This window comes from Sander lucioperca, chromosome 21 (genome assembly GCF_008315115.2).
Source record: "Sander lucioperca isolate FBNREF2018 chromosome 21, SLUC_FBN_1.2, whole genome shotgun sequence".
In the NCBI taxonomy this organism is placed as follows: Eukaryota; Metazoa; Chordata; class Actinopteri; order Perciformes; family Percidae; genus Sander; species Sander lucioperca.
The window spans coordinates 11,847,198-11,867,001 of NC_050193.1; the positions used below are offsets into that span (position 1 = coordinate 11,847,198).

Below are 19,804 nucleotides of genomic sequence, written 5' to 3' on the forward strand. Positions count from 1 at the left end.
TGTTTGGTTTATGCTGCCATGATTTAAGGATTTTCTTCTTTCCTCAATTTATTTGTCATTGTTGTCACACACCCATCTGCTGTTCAAGCACCGTATTTGCCTCTTGAAATGTCCATTCAGGAGACAGGAAAAGATGCTTTATAAAAATGTGACTATCTTGGTGTGAACTAGTTATCTTATATTGTTTGGAAAACTTAAAAGGGATTGTCAGACCGAACACATACTGCTCGTGGGCATTCACTTTGAGGCAACTGCATATCTGTCTTTGTCATGTTTGTAGTGACTTTCATGTGGAGGTTCTGTCACCCTCTATAGTTCATACAGCTGCAGGTTCTTCTACACTGGGGACTGGGTTACATTCACCTCACATTTAAACCATGCTGTTATTATCTCAAGGTTGCAAGTGGTTGCTTTTAAGTTTATATACTTTGGTTTTAATGGACCCCAACAAGAATGTGTTGATCTTTTCTCCTTCCCACAGTCATTGTGTGTAACAGAATGAAATGTAGTCTTCGAATGTCACTTTAAGATATAATGTATATGTACATATATTCAGCAATATAAGGCTGTTGGTTTTGATTAACAGAGATGTATCAGGTTTGAATCTTGTATTCTGAATGGCAGCTGTAAGCCTGCCTTTGGCAGCAGTGTTGATATTGTTAATAGATGACCACCACCACCACCACCAGCAATACTCTGAATTAAAATGGGGCAAATGTCAATTACTTTAAAATGCGTGTTGAACATTTAGTTGTCTTCATGTTCTTTTACAAACAGCATGTACATAAAGCCTGCTGTCACCAGAAAAAACAAACGCACAGTTGAGAAATCACCACCAGATGTCACTATTAGTCTTCTTTAGATCAGTCAGATGGTATTGAAAAGATGAAATCCAGTTAATGACATTTTTAAAAGAAGATCTCTTTTGAAATGTATAACTGAATCAAAAATCTGTGAGAATGATCCTGTGAGTAATTTGGTCTGGGCGCTCATATTGGCCCAACACCTTATTCAAACACTATATGTTGGGTTTTTTTCCCAGCCATCTGTATGTGGATTAGAAATTTGACCCAAACCCTCAGATACCTATTTGTGTCTTAACACATTAGACAAACTACACTAGTCATTAAAGTTACTAGATACTTTTAAATTCCATACTCTTGATTCGATCAAATTAACTTTTACCTGTATTTCTGTTTGTGTGTGTGTGCTTGTTTTACTATATTCGTGGGGTCCAAAAACCAGGGAATACAGTATACTTGTGGGGTCTGCACAGCCTTGTGGGGCCCAAAATGCTGGACCCCACAAGGTTAAAGGGCTGTTTGAGGGTTAAGACTTGGTTTTAGAATTAGGTTATGGTTATGGTGAGGGTAAGGGTTAAGGTTAGGCATTTAATTGTGATGGTTCAGGTTAGGGTAAGGGGCTAGGGAATGCATTATATCAATGACGGGTCCCCACAATAGTGAAACAACCCTGCGTGTGTGCGTGTGTGTGTGTGTGTGTGTGTGTGTGTGTCTACTAGCCACAAACATAAATACTGATGTACCAAGACGTCTGACTGTAACTGTTCATGACTGACAATTTTGCTTAACTTGGAGGGAAATAAATCTACAAGAGTGCAATTTTAAAAATTCTTTAATTTATATCTTTAAAATTAAAAACATCTGAATTGCATTCTACCACCTCCAAAGGCACAGTCATACTTATAGCAGACCAAATTCAATAAAACACTGCCACGGAACAACTTTTTTTTCTCAATTTGTTTTGTACATAAGAAACAATGCACTATAAAAATGAACTAAACATTTTTTCTTACTGGGTAAACAATGGCCATTCTATATGCTGTAGATCAGAAAGACTAGGAGTGATATGTACTGAGCTGTGGTAGCATTAGACTCCATATAAAGGATGATGTGCTGGTTTGAGGCTGGCAATGCTTGTTGAAAACATGAGCATTGCAGCTATTTAAAGACATTGTATTCAAAAATCCAAAAATGACATGTTTATAACAACCAATCTTGACGAACAGTGTTTAAGAATATGGATGTTTGAAGCAAAACAAAGCCATTGGCAGGAGGGAGGAAACGCAGTGAGATGAAAGCACAGTGGAGGGAGATGAGTGTCGGTGGAGGACTGTGCAGAAAGAGCAATCTCACCTCTCACCACACAGAGTGGTACGAGATGTTCGCACAAAATCTGAAACCTGCACCCCACCAATAAAACACACGCACCAAAGACTTCTAAGAAAATGAAAAACATTTCAGATAACTCTTGTCAGAGATTTAAAGACAATAATCAATATGTGCAAAGAGGCAGGGCCTTAGCCTGTTTGTGGAAAAGTCATAAGATATGCTAGAGGATTGATAACTGAACGTACAATCACAAATCAATAATGCACACAAAGGTTGGTTACAATGTGTGACAACACAGCACCATACACTGCACAAGAGGTTCACTTAGTGACAACAAAATTCAAAATAGTGGATCAATATACAGTAGAATATAAGTATATCCCCGTTCTTACTCAGGCACTGTCCTCCTTAAAACATAGAAAGAGAATTTAAAAACAATGGGATCAAACGGGTTTGGCACACATATGGAAAAGTATATTGAAATAAGGCGGGAAAATTATACTGTATGCCAAAGGAAAATGAGGCCACAGAGGATTGGATGGACAGGAATGACGCACTTTGAACATAAAAATATGACACATACAGTACCTCTCTCATGGAACCAGATGTTAAATAAAAGAGAGAGGGATTTTTGCAGCAACTAATGAGAGCCCCAAATCCACAGCCATAGCTTTTTCTTGTGTGTGTGTGTGTGTGTGTGTAGCAGCTGCGACAGGCACTCCAAGAACACAAGAACATTTCTATACAGGAGAATAAAATCAAACAGGAAATCTACACACAGTCTCGCAAATCAAAACCTGAATGTCTTAAAAAATATATACAGAGGAAACAGTCAACACTTGGCGTGACTCATAGTCACGTAGCCAGACACACACGTGTGTATGGAAAAGCATGTTCAGTCAGCCTCCAAAAGTAACAGCAGAGTGGTGTGACCTTAGTGCTCAAATGGAAAACACACAAACAAGACAAGCCCACCCAAAAATCCCAACTGCTTGCTGTCTCTCTTCGCTTCTGAAGGACACAGCTTCCAAATGCATTGAATTCATTCGTAACAACTAAATTTAGATATTAACTGTTGAAGGTTCACGTTGCACCCTTCTCCTGTAGAAGTTACCTTTACACACACACACACACACACACACACACACACACACACACACACACACACACACACACACACACACACACACCACAGTATTTTCAAGACCACATTAACATGGCAGTGGCAATTCTAGGAGGATCTACGGTGAGTTTCTCAGCAAGGAGGCAGCGAGGCTACAGGTTGCAATGCAATGAGAGAAAAAAAAATGCCTGGCTTTAGTTCATTTTTACAAATAAATACAGGGTTAAATGCCCTGTGTTTCTCTCTGGGTTTTGAAGCCACATCCTATTGCAATGGTGCCAACAGGTGGTTGTGCCATCCAGGCAACAGCAGTACTGAATATTTTGTTTGTCTGTGTGTGTGTGTGTGTGTGTGTGTGTGTGTGTGTGTGTGTAAACAAATAGGGCTGTTACAGTATGCCGCAAGAGTGTGCACACACATTTACCAAATCTATATACATGTATCGAGTGTATAAATTAGTGTTCTTTGTACATCTGTGTGTGTGTGTGTGCATAATCAATATAATCAACCCACTGGTCTGATAGTGTTACTCTGTGGTTAGTTGTCAGCTGATCCGGTTGTGAAGAGGACTCTCTGGTCCATTCTGGCCAGCTTGGCAGGCGGCTCCAGAGACTCGTCTCCTAGCACGGCCCCGTCTGAGGGGAGGGACAGCTCCTGACCTTCCTCATCACTCTCCTCCTCCTCTTCCTCTTCCTCTTCTGCGATGGACAAGGGTAAATAAGTAAGTAATAAACAATGCTTGAAACATAACTATAGTTAGTCTGAGATACGGTAGAAACACAGTGCGAAGGCAAATTACCTTTGTCAGGATCCAGCTGGTTTAGACCCCGGCCTAAACTGGCAAACTAATGGCAAAAGGGGAATGTGTTAGTCCTTTAAATATGGCTAACATTATTTAGTTCATTTATGTGTGCTTTGGTACCTCTCCCATGACAGCAATGGGGGTCTCTCCTTTAGCCTGGGCCACTCTGTGCTCTATCAGGTAGTACATGTACTCATCGTACAGCAGGCGGATCAGGTGAAAGGAACCAAAACTGGCTGCACTCCTCAGAGTCAGGTCCCTGATCACCATGGAACTGGAAAGCAGAGATGGGGGAATTAAGCCATTGGTAACTTCTTCTTCTTAACTGCAAATAGGAAGTACTTTTCAGTGCTTTACTCTGACAAAGTTCAAAGCATGAGTCAACTCGATTTTGATCTCTCAACTTTTAGAGAGAGAAAGAGACCCCACTTCTCACTAGGGTTGGGTACCGAAACCCGGTTCCACTTTGGTTCCTCATTTCAGTTCCACTTAATGTGTTGACTGAAATATTTTCCCTCTGTCGCTCTGAAATATCACACTTTCTCTGTAGTCTACCGTAAATGTAGGCTACTTTTAAAATGCCATATTTTCCCTCTGGGCTCACCAAAACGGACGTAAAAGCATATTAACCGCTCACTGCACGTGATCGCTAGTAAACATAAACGTCATTTTTCAGTTTTTCAAGAATCAGTTTAGGGAATCGGAATCGATTTAAAAGTACCGGTTCGACATCGGAATCGTAAAAATCCAAACGATACCCCACCCTACTTCTCACAGTGTCATTATTCATTAACATTAATAGAGAGCGAATCCTGCTGCCTGTTTTATCCAACAGTGAATTGACATATTCATCCACGCAGCACACCAGCACAACTGTACATTCACACACCACAGTACATGTTATGCTCTTACAGTCACTGTTGGTGACTGTAAGAGCATAACATGTACTTATTTACTGTGTAACAAAAGCTTGTAGCTAAATCTAAAAGCATCGACAAAAACAACAAAGTAGAATGGAAATGAAAATGTCTCTCATCACACCTGTAAAAGGACCACTTGAGTAGGAAGAGTTTGGCGGCCTTCGGGAAGGCAGGGCTCTGCTGGTAGGGCTTTAGGACCTGGGAGACTACACCATCCAGCCACGCAGCCCACTGCTCGAGGGAGTTCTGCTGTTGGAGGGTCAGCTTGAAATCCTGCTCCAGCCGCTGAACAACACGGTCTTCACACCGGCACACCCATGAAGCCTGCTCCTGCAAAGGGTGGACAGAATGGGGGAAATGTGTCAGTAAGAGGCAGTCACACCTGGCATTGTACCGGTACAGGACAGCAGGGTAACCTAATCTTTAGACAGACTATCCTATCCTCCTACAGAAGACTTAAGGTTAAAGTCCTTGTGTGGAGAAATACATTCTTTGCCAAACAGAATTTAGTGTCAGAGCAAGACACTAAATTCTGTATCTAACCAAGTGCTCTTCACTCACTGGAGGAAGGAGGAAGACAAGGAGCTTCCGAGATAAAAACAAGAGGGCTTAGTTTTTACATTACCTTGGTAGGAAAGTTGCAGAATTGATGCATTGACTGAATAATTAACTTACATGAAACCTCATCAAAACCCACAAGCTACAGCAGAAATTGTTGCATAATGCACAACACTAAAACATATGCAAGATTAAACCACAAACACTGAAATTCATGTGAAGTGACATGAATGCTGCCAGTGCACAGTTCAGAGACTAAACCATTTATCGGTGGTTTTTGCCCCCAACGGCTCCTTCCAGGCAGCGCTGCCTGGAAGGCACTAGGATTAGGCACTGGTTATGGTTAGGGTTAGGTGCCTTGAAGTCAACGGTCACAGCGCTGCCTTGAAGTCAATTAGGCAATGGTTATGGTTATGGTTATGGTTATGGTTATGGTTAGGGTTAGGGTTAAGGTTAGGGTTAGGTGCCTTGGAGGCAGCGGTCGCAGTGCTGCCTGGAAGGAGCCGTTGGGGGCAAAAAACACCATTGAGCGACTAAACCAACCTGGACGTTAGCAAAGTCGACTCGGTTGAGGTCGGAGAGCATCTGGTTGATCTGGGCCGTGTTCTGGAGGACAGCGCGGGCTGCCTGGGCGAGGTGGTTCAGACTGGTGTAGCGACGCAGTGTCTGGGCAAATGCATTGGCTGATGTTACCTGGGAAACCATAAGGAGAGAAGGATGAAGTTTACATAAAGACACATGCATACATACAAATATCTCTATCTCTACCAAATGGAACACTTTTTTAGTGCCACTTATGGTGAACTACTGAAATGAGGATGTCTTCTGCCTCTGTTTGATGCAAGTAAATGTGATGTCTGTATTTATATAGCGCTTTTCTAGTCTTAACAACTACCCAAAGTGCTTTTACACAGTTCAGGAGCCATTCACCATTCACACACTGGCCGAGGCTGCCATACAAGGTGCCACCTGCTCATCAGATATACATTCACACACATTTACACTCCGATGGCGCAGCATCGAGAGCAATTCAGGGTTCGGTGTCTTGCCCAAGGACACTTTGACATGGGACTGCACGGCCAGGGATTGAACCACCAACCTTCTGATTTGGTAGGCGACCGCTCTACCACCTGAGCAACATATATATAGTACATGTGTACTGGATGTAAATTCCTTGCTCTCGTTTGAGAAAATAAAAAAACATTTGATCATTTGATCAAGTATGATTGTGTAATGGTTGATCCTGCAAGCCTAAAAAGCTTGCTCCATGGCTCAGAAAACACGTTGTTCTACCAAATGCAAGCTAATCCAAGGAGAGTGTACCTTGATGCGGACCATTTCCTCTGGGATGTTCATCATGGCATTGGTCAGCCAGCTCTCCAGGCTCTTGGCAAAGTTGCGGATGGCTTGAGTTAAGGCACCTGGGGGCAACAGGAGACTTTAATACTGGTCAATTCAGAGTTTGTTCTGAATTCATTCCCTGAGAATGTACCAGGGGAAAGGATTATGAAACACCTACGTTTCTGCTGGAGTTGGCCATGTACAGTATATGCATAACAACATTTCCAATGCAATTCTAATTCTAATTCTAAAGGGTGTGGGAAATATGTCTGTGGCAGCAGTGCAGCAGGATGGACAAAGTGTACAAAGTGTGTTCAAAGTAATAAATTCAAAGTCTGACTAAAATTGAAACCGAAAGAAATAAATCTAAACACCAGTAAGTCAGTTTCCACAGAGGAGCAGTTGGCATGCAATAAGGAAAAACTTTGTGCTCTACAACTACAGAGCCAGTCCATTAGTCCAAATGTTTCAACCAAAAAAAAGACAAATCTCACAGAAATGTGGAATTGTTTGTATATGTAAAATAACGGGCTGACCTATGTTCTCTCAAAGGTTTATTCTAAATAGTTACATTTGGCACCGAGGTTAAAGAATAGCTCTGTTTAAGCATATACTGTAGGTATGGACAAATATGTTTTACTGGCAACCTTAATTATGTCTGTCATTACTGAGATTAGAGTGTACAAGAGAGTAAAATAAATGGGAAAATTGTAAAAAAGTCATATACAAAAATATATTGCGCAATTTCCTTTCTTTCTGTGGTGTCACTTTTGAGGTAAAAATATCAATATTGTTATTACTATTTTGTTATGTGCATATCACTCTCTGCACCATACTGTATTTGACAGTATAACGTTTTACTGCATAATCATACTTCTTGTAGAACCTTACTGGGGATGGGCCTGAGGACATCTGGGATGAGGATCTCCACCAGACCCTGGTACAGGCTGTTGTCACAGTCCCGGCTCCAGCGCAGCACCGGATCATACTTGCACAGCAACACCAGGCAGGACTTTGGGAGGCGCTTTTCTGACTCATCATGACTGCCAACACACAAACATGCCAGTTATAATTATCTGCATTCTGTATAAAATGGTGTTGCGACTGCAATAGAAAAAAATCTTCTTAGAGTCTTGACCACTCACACAGCCAACGTGGCATCTCCAGCCTGACTCTGACTGAACCTCCAGAAGGTCTTCCACAGAGTTTCCACCAGGGTAAACTGCAGGTTGACCATCACATCTAGTATGGCCTGACAGAACATGGAGAGAACATCTTATACATCAGTGACTGATAATAAACAACTGAGCACATACAGATTATTACAAGATCAATTGGACGGACACAAAGTGAGGAGAACAACAACATTATTTATTGATGGACATTACTTTCTAATGTTGGCTGAGTACTTTTGGATCCATCTTCCCCTCAGCTGTCTAACAACATGTCTTTTCATTTGTCAGTTAGTTCTGTCCTACCCTATAAGTTACAGTGGGTACTTTCATTTAAAGTAGTCTTCCACTGTCCCACTAACAACTAAAAAAGGGAACTTCATAAATATTTAATGGGAGCCCCCCAGTTATCCGATCCTTCCGTCCTTTCATTCGCAGTTACCTCACAGTGTTCTCTGTACAGCAGCTGAAAGCTCTTTATGTGCTCCACCTCAATTCCCTCTGGCAGAGACTTCCCTTGGAGGTCAATGTCTGGAAACTCTGGGAGAGCGCGTGATGCATCTAGAACACAAGATATACTGGATCACATTAAATGCACAGGGGATTCAGAATTAAGTGTAAATAATGTTGTATTATATGTTGTATGTATAGTGTCTTTTCAAAATAATACCCTCAGACTCATAATTCTTCTTTTAGGCAAATCCTTAACTATCACTTTAATACCTGTAGGTATTTGTTCACTGTTCACTAAACTCACCTAGGAACTGCTGGTACTGCTGAACCTGGGTGCTGATGTCCACCTGCCCTGAGCCCTGCTGCTGGCCTGCTCCTGCTGCTGCTGCTGTGCCATTGGTCATTCCCTCTACTTTATGCACAGGCTTCAACCTGATGCGACAGGGATAAAGTGCATAAGATAAAAAAAAAAATTCACATCCACACAAATATGATAAATAATAAAGTGAAACGAAACAGCATTTCTGTCATATATAGCATATGTCTGGAAGAGGATTTAAAATAACATATACTGTATAATGTGAGAGACAGAGAGGAAATAAAAGTCAGTTAAACAACTGTTCCAAGGAGAAAAATGCAGATGAAAAAAAAAGAAAATAGAGATTTAAGAGAAATTATTACATTGGTGTAATGATAGATAATAGATGTGTGAATGTGTGTAAGGATGTTTATGTGTGTACCTCTGTTTCTGTGAGAAGGGCTGTTGCCTCATGGCCAGATGTTGCTGGTCTTCCATCAGACGGAGAAGAGAGGAGCCTGCCTTGATCCTCAGCCCGTAGTAGTGGTATTTAGAATTACCCCTGTCAAGAACAGGCAAAATATGCATAGTAAATCTATAGAGGAGAAAACAAGTAGATGTGAGAGCGGAGGGTTTATGTTGTCTTTATAAACCTTTGGTAACTCCCCCAAAGCTACATACTGCACCTTGTCTCAATACAGACCGATTTAAAAATACATATATTTAATTTCATAAAATACAATAACCAACATATGGTATAATTTAAATGAACCCATGTTACCAAACATTTCTAAAAAGTCAATCTCACTTGCTTGCTCTCCCCTCCTTCATCAAACTACTCACTCGCCCACACACATGCTGTCTGTCTTCATCTCTACCCACATTTCTTCCTACACTAGGCGAACATTTTGCAATGCTCTAAAGAGCTCTATAGATTTTCCTAGAAAAATCTCCATTGTTCTCCTGTAGGAAACTTTGCTTGGGTGTTCCACTAATTGAGATTTATATGCATATGGACCATAAAGTGTGTATAAAGAGGGTGTCTATGCTGCTGACGTGCATTATTGTGGTAGAGAGAATGTGGGAGAAGTCTTACTCTCTGATGTCATGTTGATATCTAACATTTTATATACATAAAAATGCATTTAAAAAAATCAGCACATTAGTAATGGTGTCAATATATACAACCCTGTCATGTCATGTATGAAAGGGGTATCAATGGGTTGTGTATATGTGCACACGTCTTCTATACCTGAGTTTGGGTGTCTGATGACCCGTCTTACCGTGTGCCCAGGCGTCGTGTGCGTAGCCCCATGAACACAGACCTAATGAGTTTCCCGAAAGAGGCAGCATTAACAGGCTCTAGTTTCTGCTCCTGGCAGTGCAGCAAATAGTGGCAGTAGAGGGTAGAACGTGGCAGACTCACTCCTTCAGCTGTCTCATAGTTGTCCAGCAACCACTGTACCTGACACGCAGGCAATAAAAAAACAAACAGCTGGTGCAGTTAGCAAAGCCAATAAATACAAGGAAACCACACAGAAAAACACACCTCAACATATGTGAACACCAAAATAGGCACGCTTACTTGCAAACACATTACCCACATGTTTTAGTTAATATACAATACATGCGCAGACAATTTTCTAATCAATTAATAATACAAACAAACTGGCTCACATTTAGTCTGTTGATCATTTGGTAATGAAAACACAAATACATTTGTTTGCGTGCCGTGGCATACAACTTTGGTATGCAATGAATAAATGACCTGAAATACTGATGGGATGTTTGCCAAACAGGTTGGTTACCATTACCATATAGGGTTCAGTAGGATGAATTTGGGATGAACAATATAGTGTTGGGGCATTTCAATTAAAAATGCCCCTCATCACATGCACGGCAATGATATGAAAATGGTGAGGCCATGGTTTTGTTTTGTTTTTTAGGAGGAAACCACAGTTAAAAATACTGTATGCTACAACAAGTTTTGTTGTGATCAATACTCAAAGCATATATCACCCAAAGCTAACATTTTCTGAATCTTATAAGAATCTCCACATTTTTAATTGTGTTTTCCACTGGACAAAACTATGACGTCATCAGTGTGCGCCACCAAAGGGTTGTGTGGATGAGAACAAAACGGGAAGAAATTCCTGCGCTTGGCGCCTCTGCATACCTTCTTGTCTGCCGACGGCACGCTACTCTCCTCGCCCTCTGTAATACTCACAGTGGCTGGGGAGGCGCGGGCTGTGTGTGAGTAGTTCTGACTGTTGCCAGCTGCCCCTCCGCTGCTGCCTAGCATGTAACCCCCCTGGATCACATAGCTGCCTGTTGCGCCACCATTGGTGCCTGCCCCTTCACCTGCCCCATTGGTGGTGCCACCTGTGGTCACCACTGTGGCCCCTCCCCCTGCTGCACTGGTGGGCTGGGCTACAAACATGGACACACCCCCTGTTGTGCCGGCAGTCACAGAGACGGTTAGAGGTGTGCCAGGGGTGGATGAGCCTGATGTTGGCTGACCTTCATAATACTGGGCAGCTGTGGTCTGGGTGTACAAGGGTGTGTCAGTGTAAGGAAAGGCGCTGGAACGGCTGGATGAAGGACATGAAAATATGTTAGAAACAAAGAAAACTGTTGGAGAAAATAAACTGTTAAAAAGGAAAAAGTTCTGTCTGGACGGATGTGTTAGAAAATGATGGACACTCTTTTATTCTAACATTGTGCTGGTGGTGTAGTTGGTCTCTCCTCCTTCCACATACTGCACTTGATTGGCGTACACATGTTGCACTGGCACTGGTGTGAGCTGCTGCTGGACCTGAGGAGTGAGCACACACAAACATCCAATAAATCCTTCCTCGCCTAGTGATACCAGATCAACTGTATCATCACATATTTCATGTTTACTTTCTTTTGCAATCATAACTTATATGCATTTCTTAGCTACAGACAGATTATCTGTTCCCTTAACTATATAGCAGCAGTCACCCTTCTTTCCCTGACCTACTTGGAAAGTGGTAGTTGTAGCCTGCAGTGGTGGCTTATCGGGGCCTGAGCTTGTGACTGCAGGGTGGGCTCCTATCTCTTTCTCTTGCACAGAGAGCAGGTACAGTGATTGGTAATACTGAAAGAGGTCCAATGGGAGGTAGGGAGGTGTGCAGCAGCATTCCTTTTCGTAGTCTGCTGATGCCCAGGCCTGGCACTCTGGCTGTCTTATCTCATGTTGTAGCTGCCATTCTTCTATATTGTTATCCCTGACTAACGCTGTTACCTTGGTGCTAGGGAGGAACTGGAAGCCGACCGAGGCAGGTTCGAACAAAGATGTGATTAGTCAACTAATACTAAGCCAAAATGTGAGAAAGTTGGAAAGTTTTGGATGTTAAATGTGATCACCATTTGTGATGGAAGCTTTGATGATGTATGAGTTTGTTTTTATTCCACAAATTTGTGTTGGTCAGTGACAGTACACGTGATTGTCAGACGTCATATTTGACCACCAATGATTAACTGTGTTACTGTGTGTGTTTTTGACTTACCTCCTGGCTGATATGAACAGGCTGTAGACTGGTGACACTGAGCTGAGTGCCTGGCTCAGTCTTGGCTATCTGAGAGGTGGCCTGCACAACAGACCTCTGCAGAACAAAAATATACTATATAGTTTTAAGATTCAAGGAAATATAAATTTCATGTTGTGTTTGTGTGTGCATATTTTACCTGTTGAGCCGTCTGAACCTGCTGAACAACCTGTGTGGGAACTCCTGTTTGCACCACAGCTGGAGGAGGGCTAGAGTCCGACACACTGTCACTTGAGTGAAGGGAGCCTTCTGAAGGACAAAGACGGAATGTAAATACATTCACAAGTTGGTGACATTATTTTACTGTCATGAAGTTGTTTGTGCCATTTTGTAAGTGCATCACACATCCCTTCCCCCATTCGGGCAAGGCTCAAACTTAGTCATGATAGATAGTCACTAAACAACAAACCCAGAACAAGGAATTATGTAGCAAGGCAACTAAAGTGTTTATTTGAACATGTTAAAGTATATCTTTGTTCTACAATTACAATCCATAAACATTTAGGTATCTTAACTGACTGCCCTTAAGAACATTCCGTGTTAAATCACCTTTATATGACACGTTTTTAAGAAACTTCAATTTGATGAGGAGTAACCACAAAAAGATGGATGGATTAAGTAAATCGCTGCTTCTGCCCTTAACTGGCCTGGTCTACATTAGTGCCAATGGCATAATGGTATGTGAAGTTCAGCCCTTACCTGTGACTGTAACAACAATGTACTGAGGAGTGCTTTGAGCATTTCCAGACTGCGTGGGGGAGCCCTGGATTTCTGCAGTCACATACTGTGTCTGAGGAGCCTGGGTCTGTGCTGTGGATTGGGCTAAACTACCATCTGCAGGCTTGGGAGTGGTGATGGTGGTGACTTGATCAGTGGGAGTAGTTTGGCCTGTGGATGTGACAACAGTGGGTGTGGCCACAGCAGTCTGAATCTCAGCCAGAAACTGAGGGGCAGTTGCAGGGGTAGAACTGGCATCAGGTTGCCCCGGTGTGACGCTAACACCAGCCCCCTGGGGTTGGGCTGCTGGCTGTATCTCACCTACGTAGCCTGAGGTGGCCATTACAAGAGCTGGGAATCCCCCTAGGATAAAGAAACAAGTGACTAGTTACACATTTCAATTCAAGATTCAAGATTCAAAATCCTTTATTAATCCCACAATGGGGAAATTCACACTGTTGCAGCAGCAAGGGATGAGAGGAAAGTAGAGGAAACACGTTAACACACAACAATAATAAATATTAAATAGAGTAAATATTAAAATAGTAAAATGTATTTACAGTAATTGCACAGTAAATAGTAAAAAGTAAAAGTAAAATGTATTTACAGTAACTGCAAAGTCACATGTTTTATTGTATGTCTTATGTTTTATCAGTCCTGGTGTGTGTATTTTGTCCATGTGGTCTACTGAGAGCAGTGCTGATTGTAGATTCTGACATATTTGTGGAATATATGATGAATCCAGCTGGAACTGTTTATTTCCAGGTTCTATTTGCTAAGGTTCTAACAGCCCAATGTCATTTGGACTTTCAAGCCACTGTACAATCATTCAGATAGAGGCGAGGCAGGGTATAGAGATTTAGTCAGAGTTTTGAAGGTAAGATGGATACAATTCCCAACTTTTGGATTATGGAGCAGAACAGAATGTAATGAATCACAGCTTCTATGTTACTTTTAAAGTGTTTAACTAGTAATACAGAGTAATTCATTAATATTTTTGGAGTAGGGAGTACAACTTGTAAAATGAAATGGGGCTTGAACATGAGGCAAGTGATGTTTGTTGTAGGATCTCTTTATCTTTATATCCACTCTTCCCCACTATTTTAGTACCTCTAGCTGTAGCTGACCTGTTGGTGGTGCAGCTGATGTGTAGATGTGGGGGAGGAGCACTGCCGGGAACAAGCAGTTCAGTGTCTCATTACCTGTAATGTGATCACACATTCTATGGTAGTTCAGACAGTTGCAGTTGGGAAAATCCCTTACCACATTGCACTAAATGCTTTATGTCACACCGATTATGAGGGGATTATACGTAACGGTACACACTGTCCTTAATTTGTGACATATTTTGATAAAATATCCTTGATACTAACTTATAAACCTCGTGCCATCGTTGTTTGACTATAAACACATAGCACAGATAAAATGGTACATCTGTGTTTTTAAACCCAAATGAGGGGTTTTGAGCCTGACGTTAACGTTAATGGTCAATTGGCAACAAGGAACCTTATTACAAATCTATAAAGTTGCTCATATAGCAAATCAGTGAACAACCACGTTAAAGTGAACTCGGACCTGCAAAGCACCTGCAAAAACGCCTTTGATCGCCACACCCCTCAGATGTTAAATGTCCGCCACCTGCCTTTTAGCTTTCAACTTTACATGATCGAGGACGATATTTCTGTTGCAAGTTATTGATCCAACTCTTCCCCTGCATCAACACTAAACCAAAAAACTGTCTATGTACATTTTTAACTTGACTATCGTAATTTAATCTCCCTTTTGGGTAGTTAGCGCCATGTACTCAGGGACTTGGTTTTGTGTCGGCTGCTGAAAAAACATAATGTCTCAAACCACCACAGAATGCGCGTACATCGTTAAAAAAGACGTGTTTTGTTACGTTAACGTTACTTGTAACGCGTTCCGTTAACTGTAAGCAGATGCGAGCACAAGCTTGTCGTGACAGCACTGATGCTAGTTATTTAGCAAGGTACCACGGGCAGCAAGCTACTGGTCTCTACAACAACCGCCATTTTGTACCTTTTGCATTTGACATCGCCATAACAACGGCCTGCTTGAGTATGCATCTGTGGCTGCGTCGTCATGGCAGGCACAATTCAGTGTCACTCGAATGAGTAGCGGGCAGAAACTAGCTAGCTAGCTACCCCATTCAAGAAACGGACTCGATTGGTTATCATTACGACGGCTAGCTTGCAGGCTAACCTCAGCTAACACTAGGAGGCAGTTGCCTGTTATGGCTACTGAAACAACAAGGGGGAAAAGCAATAGCACAATTCAGTTGAAGCATTATTGGACATAAAATATGTCCTATGTGTAAAGAGCTTCACCTCTGTATCCACGTGTGTATTTCCCACCGGTAAATGTCTTCTTTTATTTTTATGGCGGATTCAGTTGTTGTTGTTGTTGATTCTCGTTGCTGGGTTCTTGTCGCCAGGGCTACCGTGGCTATGGCGCTTCGTCCTCACCAGGGCAACTGTTGCTACCCACCCGCTCCTTTCCCTCCCCTTTCGTCGCTCTGATTGGCTGAGTATTGCCAAATTGTCTTAAAGCCACAGGAACAGTAAATGTCCACTACAAAGCCTTCCACGCCCATTTGTGGAACATCCCTGTCTATCATAGCGTTCTAGGCATAGTTTTATTTTATTTTATTTTATTTTTATTTTTTTACAACTAAGGTGGTGCTATATCAGTGGTGCTTGTCAAAATTCTGCAGTTAGTGATTTGATAGTGTCATAGGAATCTATCTAAAATTTTAAACAGTGTCTAAAGCCAATACCATTACTACATGTAGCCTACTACCCAGTCTTTGGTGATTAATGATACATCTGTCTTAATCTGATTACCAAGCTCATTCAGTGAATGCCCTCAAGGTCTACCAGTTTGACTTATCTGACAAATAATGAACAGTAATTTTGAATCTAGTCACTGTTTTTGTTCAACTAGGCTAAGACTTCGTCTTTTATGCCTTGTTTGATTTTTTTTACAAATCTGTTAAACACACTTACTTTACTCTACCTCTTACCTCTCTTACCTTACTCTATTCTAGCTTGAGTACCAGTATTGCAAAGAAGCCAATTTTCTTTCACTTCTGACTCTTACGTACCTATCACCACTTCCACTGTTGTATAACTTATACCACAAAAACACAATACTTCTGATTCAATGTCAGTTGTGTAATGTCTGTTGTATCATTACTGCATATCGTTAATGAAAAAGTGAAAACAGCCTAGTAAGCAATTGCTTGCCCAGGATAGCCAGTTGAGCTGTCACTTTTTTTATGCAGCGACCATACAACAGAACATATGAATGCTGCTGTGTACTGAGACACAAAAGTAATTTGTAAATCATTTCAAAATTACCCCTTGAATCAAATCATATAGTATGTAGGACCATGTTTTATACATTTATCTACAGTGTGCATTGTTGATAAAACACACATTTATAAAAAGTATGGGCCATTGCATTTTCATATTGCTCACATGACCTCCACAGGTCACTTTTGTTGACAATGGATGTCAGGGTGGATAACCTCCTAAAATGCCATTCTGTTTGCTTGTTATCATCGTATTAATTACAAATTCATAATTCTCATTGTAATTTCCTAAACGAGCGACCTTTGACTATGTGGATACACAGATAACAATGTTTTATTTTTGCCAGACTCATAATTAGACTTCTTTGTTATCTATGCCTTTGAAAATGTCACTGGTCCTGTCTCAGTCCTCCCCGTTCACCTTTTGGCAAAGAGATTACAGAATAAGTAATTTTTAAGAGCAGAGGAAAATTATAGATATAAGTTATGCAGGGTCTTGTGTGGAATAAAAATGGCAGAACTGATGTAACAAATTGTGATAATGGTCACAATGTCCTAAATATATCCCTGGTGTCAGCGAATGTTAAATCTTATCAGGAGAATTCATGGTAACAAGCGTAATTAGGCCTGAAAGGTTCACCATGTCTTTTTTATTTTTGAAAGAAATTACCATTACAATGCACCTCTTCTTTTAGGACTTAAGATGTTGCTCTGTGTTGAGTATCTCTATTCACTGGTGTCAGCTGCCAACTTGAAGATTCACTTTGCAATTATGATAAATTGTCATGATTATTTTCTTGCTTTGATTATTTTGACTAATTTATCAGAATATCCACGCATTTTACACAACAATCTATAGGGGACAAGAGACCATGATATCTAGTGATTTAGCAATGTATAGTGCCAATACATCAAAGAACACTGAAATCTTCTAATACCATGCCCTATGATAAACCTATAGATGGAGACAGAGTTGTAATTAACCAGTATGCTATAAAAGGTTTTTATGTCACATATTCTCATACTTTTTGCCATTTGTTGACGTTGTCAATATGCTCTGCATATTCAAATCCACTACATGACCCATGATTATGGAATCATTTACATATTAAATGTAAGTGGGATCTGATGAAGTCATAATATTGAGGGACATTAACGGTGACAAAAGTGCTTCTCATGCTGAAACACAATCTGACCATTGGGGCCTCTGACATATTCGTTAATTATGCCACCTTTGGTCCGCTTTTTGTCTCCATAAAGGTCTCTGAGGATTGTATCTCTCTTTCAAATCTGTTCTTCCGGAGAAGGCCTGCATGCGCAGTATGCAGGGCTCCCTTGCAGTTCTCCAAACCCCTTTATAAACCACGCCTGGGTCAGCTAGAAAGTCATAACTCTTGCAAACAGGGAGACAGAAAGCTAAGTGCTGCTCAAACCAAAGAATATTCTGTCATTTGAATCACTTTTGTTTTGCTTTATTTCCTTGGGGTACTATGTGGAAAGCTGTGGTACTGGTGGTGTGTCTGCTAGTGGCTGGGGTTCAGCCCATGGACAGCCCAACATATGGGGTAAAGCTATGTGGCCGGGAGTTCATTCGGGCAGTCATCTTCACCTGCGGAGGCTCACGATGGAGGCGGTCACTCAGGAGTTCAGGTAAGAGGCTGAGGGCGCTACATCTTCACCATGACTGGCCTTGTTTCAATCACTGTTAGGGTTTCATCTGGTGACTCAAACAAGTCCATTCATTGTATGACATCAACTTATGATTTCTCTCGATCTTTGTGAAATAATTGTATGTCCATGATGAAGTTTATGTTCTTACCTTCTTATTTGTGATTGTGTGCAATTGTGCAGATGAGGCAGTGATAACTTCAATGGAGGGAGAAGAAAATCATATGTTATTTTAAAGTGCAGATAGAAAATACAACTAACTAAATCTGTATTTAACAATCACGTTGTTTGGTATACTTGGTTTAGTCAGTGTTTACAGTATCAACAATCAATGCTGGAATCAGAGAGCTATAATTCTCATTTACATTGTCATTATGTATGTATCCTTGAGCCTTTGACCCTGAAAGAACTTCATTTTATGTTACATCCTACATCCTGTTGGTTTGCATTTTCCCTGACACTCACTCCCTCCATCATTGACATTATATTGTATGATTATATGGACAGGGACACATTATTATTTATTCTCTGAGTGTATGAAAAAAGCATGGGTGTACTCTGATTCTTCATTTGCCCATTTTACTGCTGCAGATGTTTTAGAGGACCCATTCAGCTCCCGCCAGGAGGAGTCCTTGGAAGGCTTGAGTCACAATCCTGTGGTAGAGAGTCTCCTCCAAAGCAACAGTGATCTAAGCTTCACAAGTAACGACCATGAGGGAGTGTTTAGCAGGCCGGCACGTTCTTTCATCAGTGACGAAATCCTGGAAGTCCTACGCAAGGCTGACCGCAAGGGCCGGGACGTGGTGGTGGGCCTGTCTAACGCCTGCTGCAAGTGGGGCTGCAGCAAGGGCGAGATCAGCTCCCTATGTTGAGAGTCAACCTTCGCCACACACTTCTTTTTTCACACTTCTCATGAATTTTAGGTCATTTTACAGTATATCCAGTGTCTTACAGTTAAACATCATGTGAACTGTTTAATTGTGAAATTATTTATTATTATTATTTTTTTTTTTTTATTAAGTATCTATAAAGTGTATGGAAAGGGCTGCCATGTGTTCAAAAGATTTATATATATTTCTGTTTAAAGTGATTAAACATGGGGCGCCTGGTTAGCTCACCTGTTTGAGTGTGTGCCCCACGTACAGAGGCTCAGTCCTTGTCACAGCAGCCGCGGGTTCGGTTCTGACCTGCGGCCCTTTGCTGCATGTCATTCCCAAACTCTCTCACACTTTCCTGTCTTAATCTGTCCTATCAATAAAGGCAATAAAAGCAAAAAAATATATATATAAAAAAAGAAGAAAAGATTAAACATGAATATTATGTTTGTAATAAACAGCCTTAATTATTCAATCTTGAACCCAGCTGTTTTGTCCTTCCCAACCACTAACACACACAAAATAAATGTATTTTCCCCATTACCAGCTGAATTGTGCATCTGAGAATTCAAGGAAATAATATGCTTTGTTAAGATCATTTGATAACAACTGTAAGTCACAAATGTCTCATCTTGTTTGTTAATTAGAAGTAGATTGTTGGTATTTTGCATTTGTTTCATTGCACACAGAACACTAAATGGGTTAAACATTCAGATCATAATAAAAATGTGTTGAAAAAAACATGTAATTGCCTTTTTTTATGATCTTTTTTTATTATTTTTATATTTTTGAACACACAACATACAGAACAAACAAATACAATCAAACAAGAACCAAAA

The 19,804-nt window shown here is 41.0% G+C and overlaps 2 protein-coding genes across 11 annotated transcripts; one reads left to right on the plus strand and one right to left on the minus strand.

The window, feature by feature from the left end:
- Positions 1-1,485: 1,485 nt before the first annotated feature.
- rfx1a (regulatory factor X, 1a (influences HLA class II expression)) lies at positions 1,486-15,603 on the minus strand. Of its 10 annotated transcripts, none has more exons than XM_035996835.1 (20): positions 15,129-15,320; positions 13,071-13,451; positions 12,511-12,620; positions 12,333-12,428; positions 11,804-12,085; positions 11,517-11,614; positions 10,976-11,390; positions 10,083-10,264; positions 9,242-9,361; positions 8,806-8,933; positions 8,491-8,609; positions 8,022-8,128; positions 7,768-7,919; positions 6,859-6,956; positions 6,079-6,228; positions 5,099-5,307; positions 4,178-4,331; positions 4,055-4,100; positions 3,747-3,953; positions 1,486-1,515 (listed from the first exon to the last, which is right to left on the minus strand). In XM_035996835.1, exons 1-19 carry the CDS (start codon positions 15,148-15,150, stop codon positions 3,793-3,795), a joined length of 3,030 nt encoding a protein of 1,009 aa, XP_035852728.1. In that variant the 5' UTR covers positions 15,151-15,320; the 3' UTR covers positions 1,486-1,515; positions 3,747-3,792. The 10 variants fall into 10 exon arrangements, with proteins under 10 accessions (XP_035852728.1, XP_035852727.1, XP_031168513.1 ...); XM_035996834.1 differs by lacking the exon at positions 1,486-1,515 and adding an exon at positions 1,754-3,629 and having other exon boundaries at positions 3,748-3,953; XM_031312653.2 differs by lacking the exons at positions 1,486-1,515; positions 15,129-15,320 and adding an exon at positions 15,437-15,603 and having other exon boundaries at positions 1,754-3,953.
- Positions 15,604-17,308: 1,705 nt separating this feature from the next.
- LOC116059533 (relaxin-3-like) lies at positions 17,309-19,345 on the plus strand. Its single transcript, XM_031312682.2, has 2 exons — positions 17,309-18,072; positions 18,682-19,345. The coding sequence occupies exons 1-2, from the start codon at positions 17,913-17,915 to the stop codon at positions 18,960-18,962; spliced, it is 441 nt and encodes a 146-aa protein (XP_031168542.1). The 5' UTR covers positions 17,309-17,912; the 3' UTR covers positions 18,963-19,345.
- The last annotated feature ends 459 nt before the right edge of the window (positions 19,346-19,804 follow it).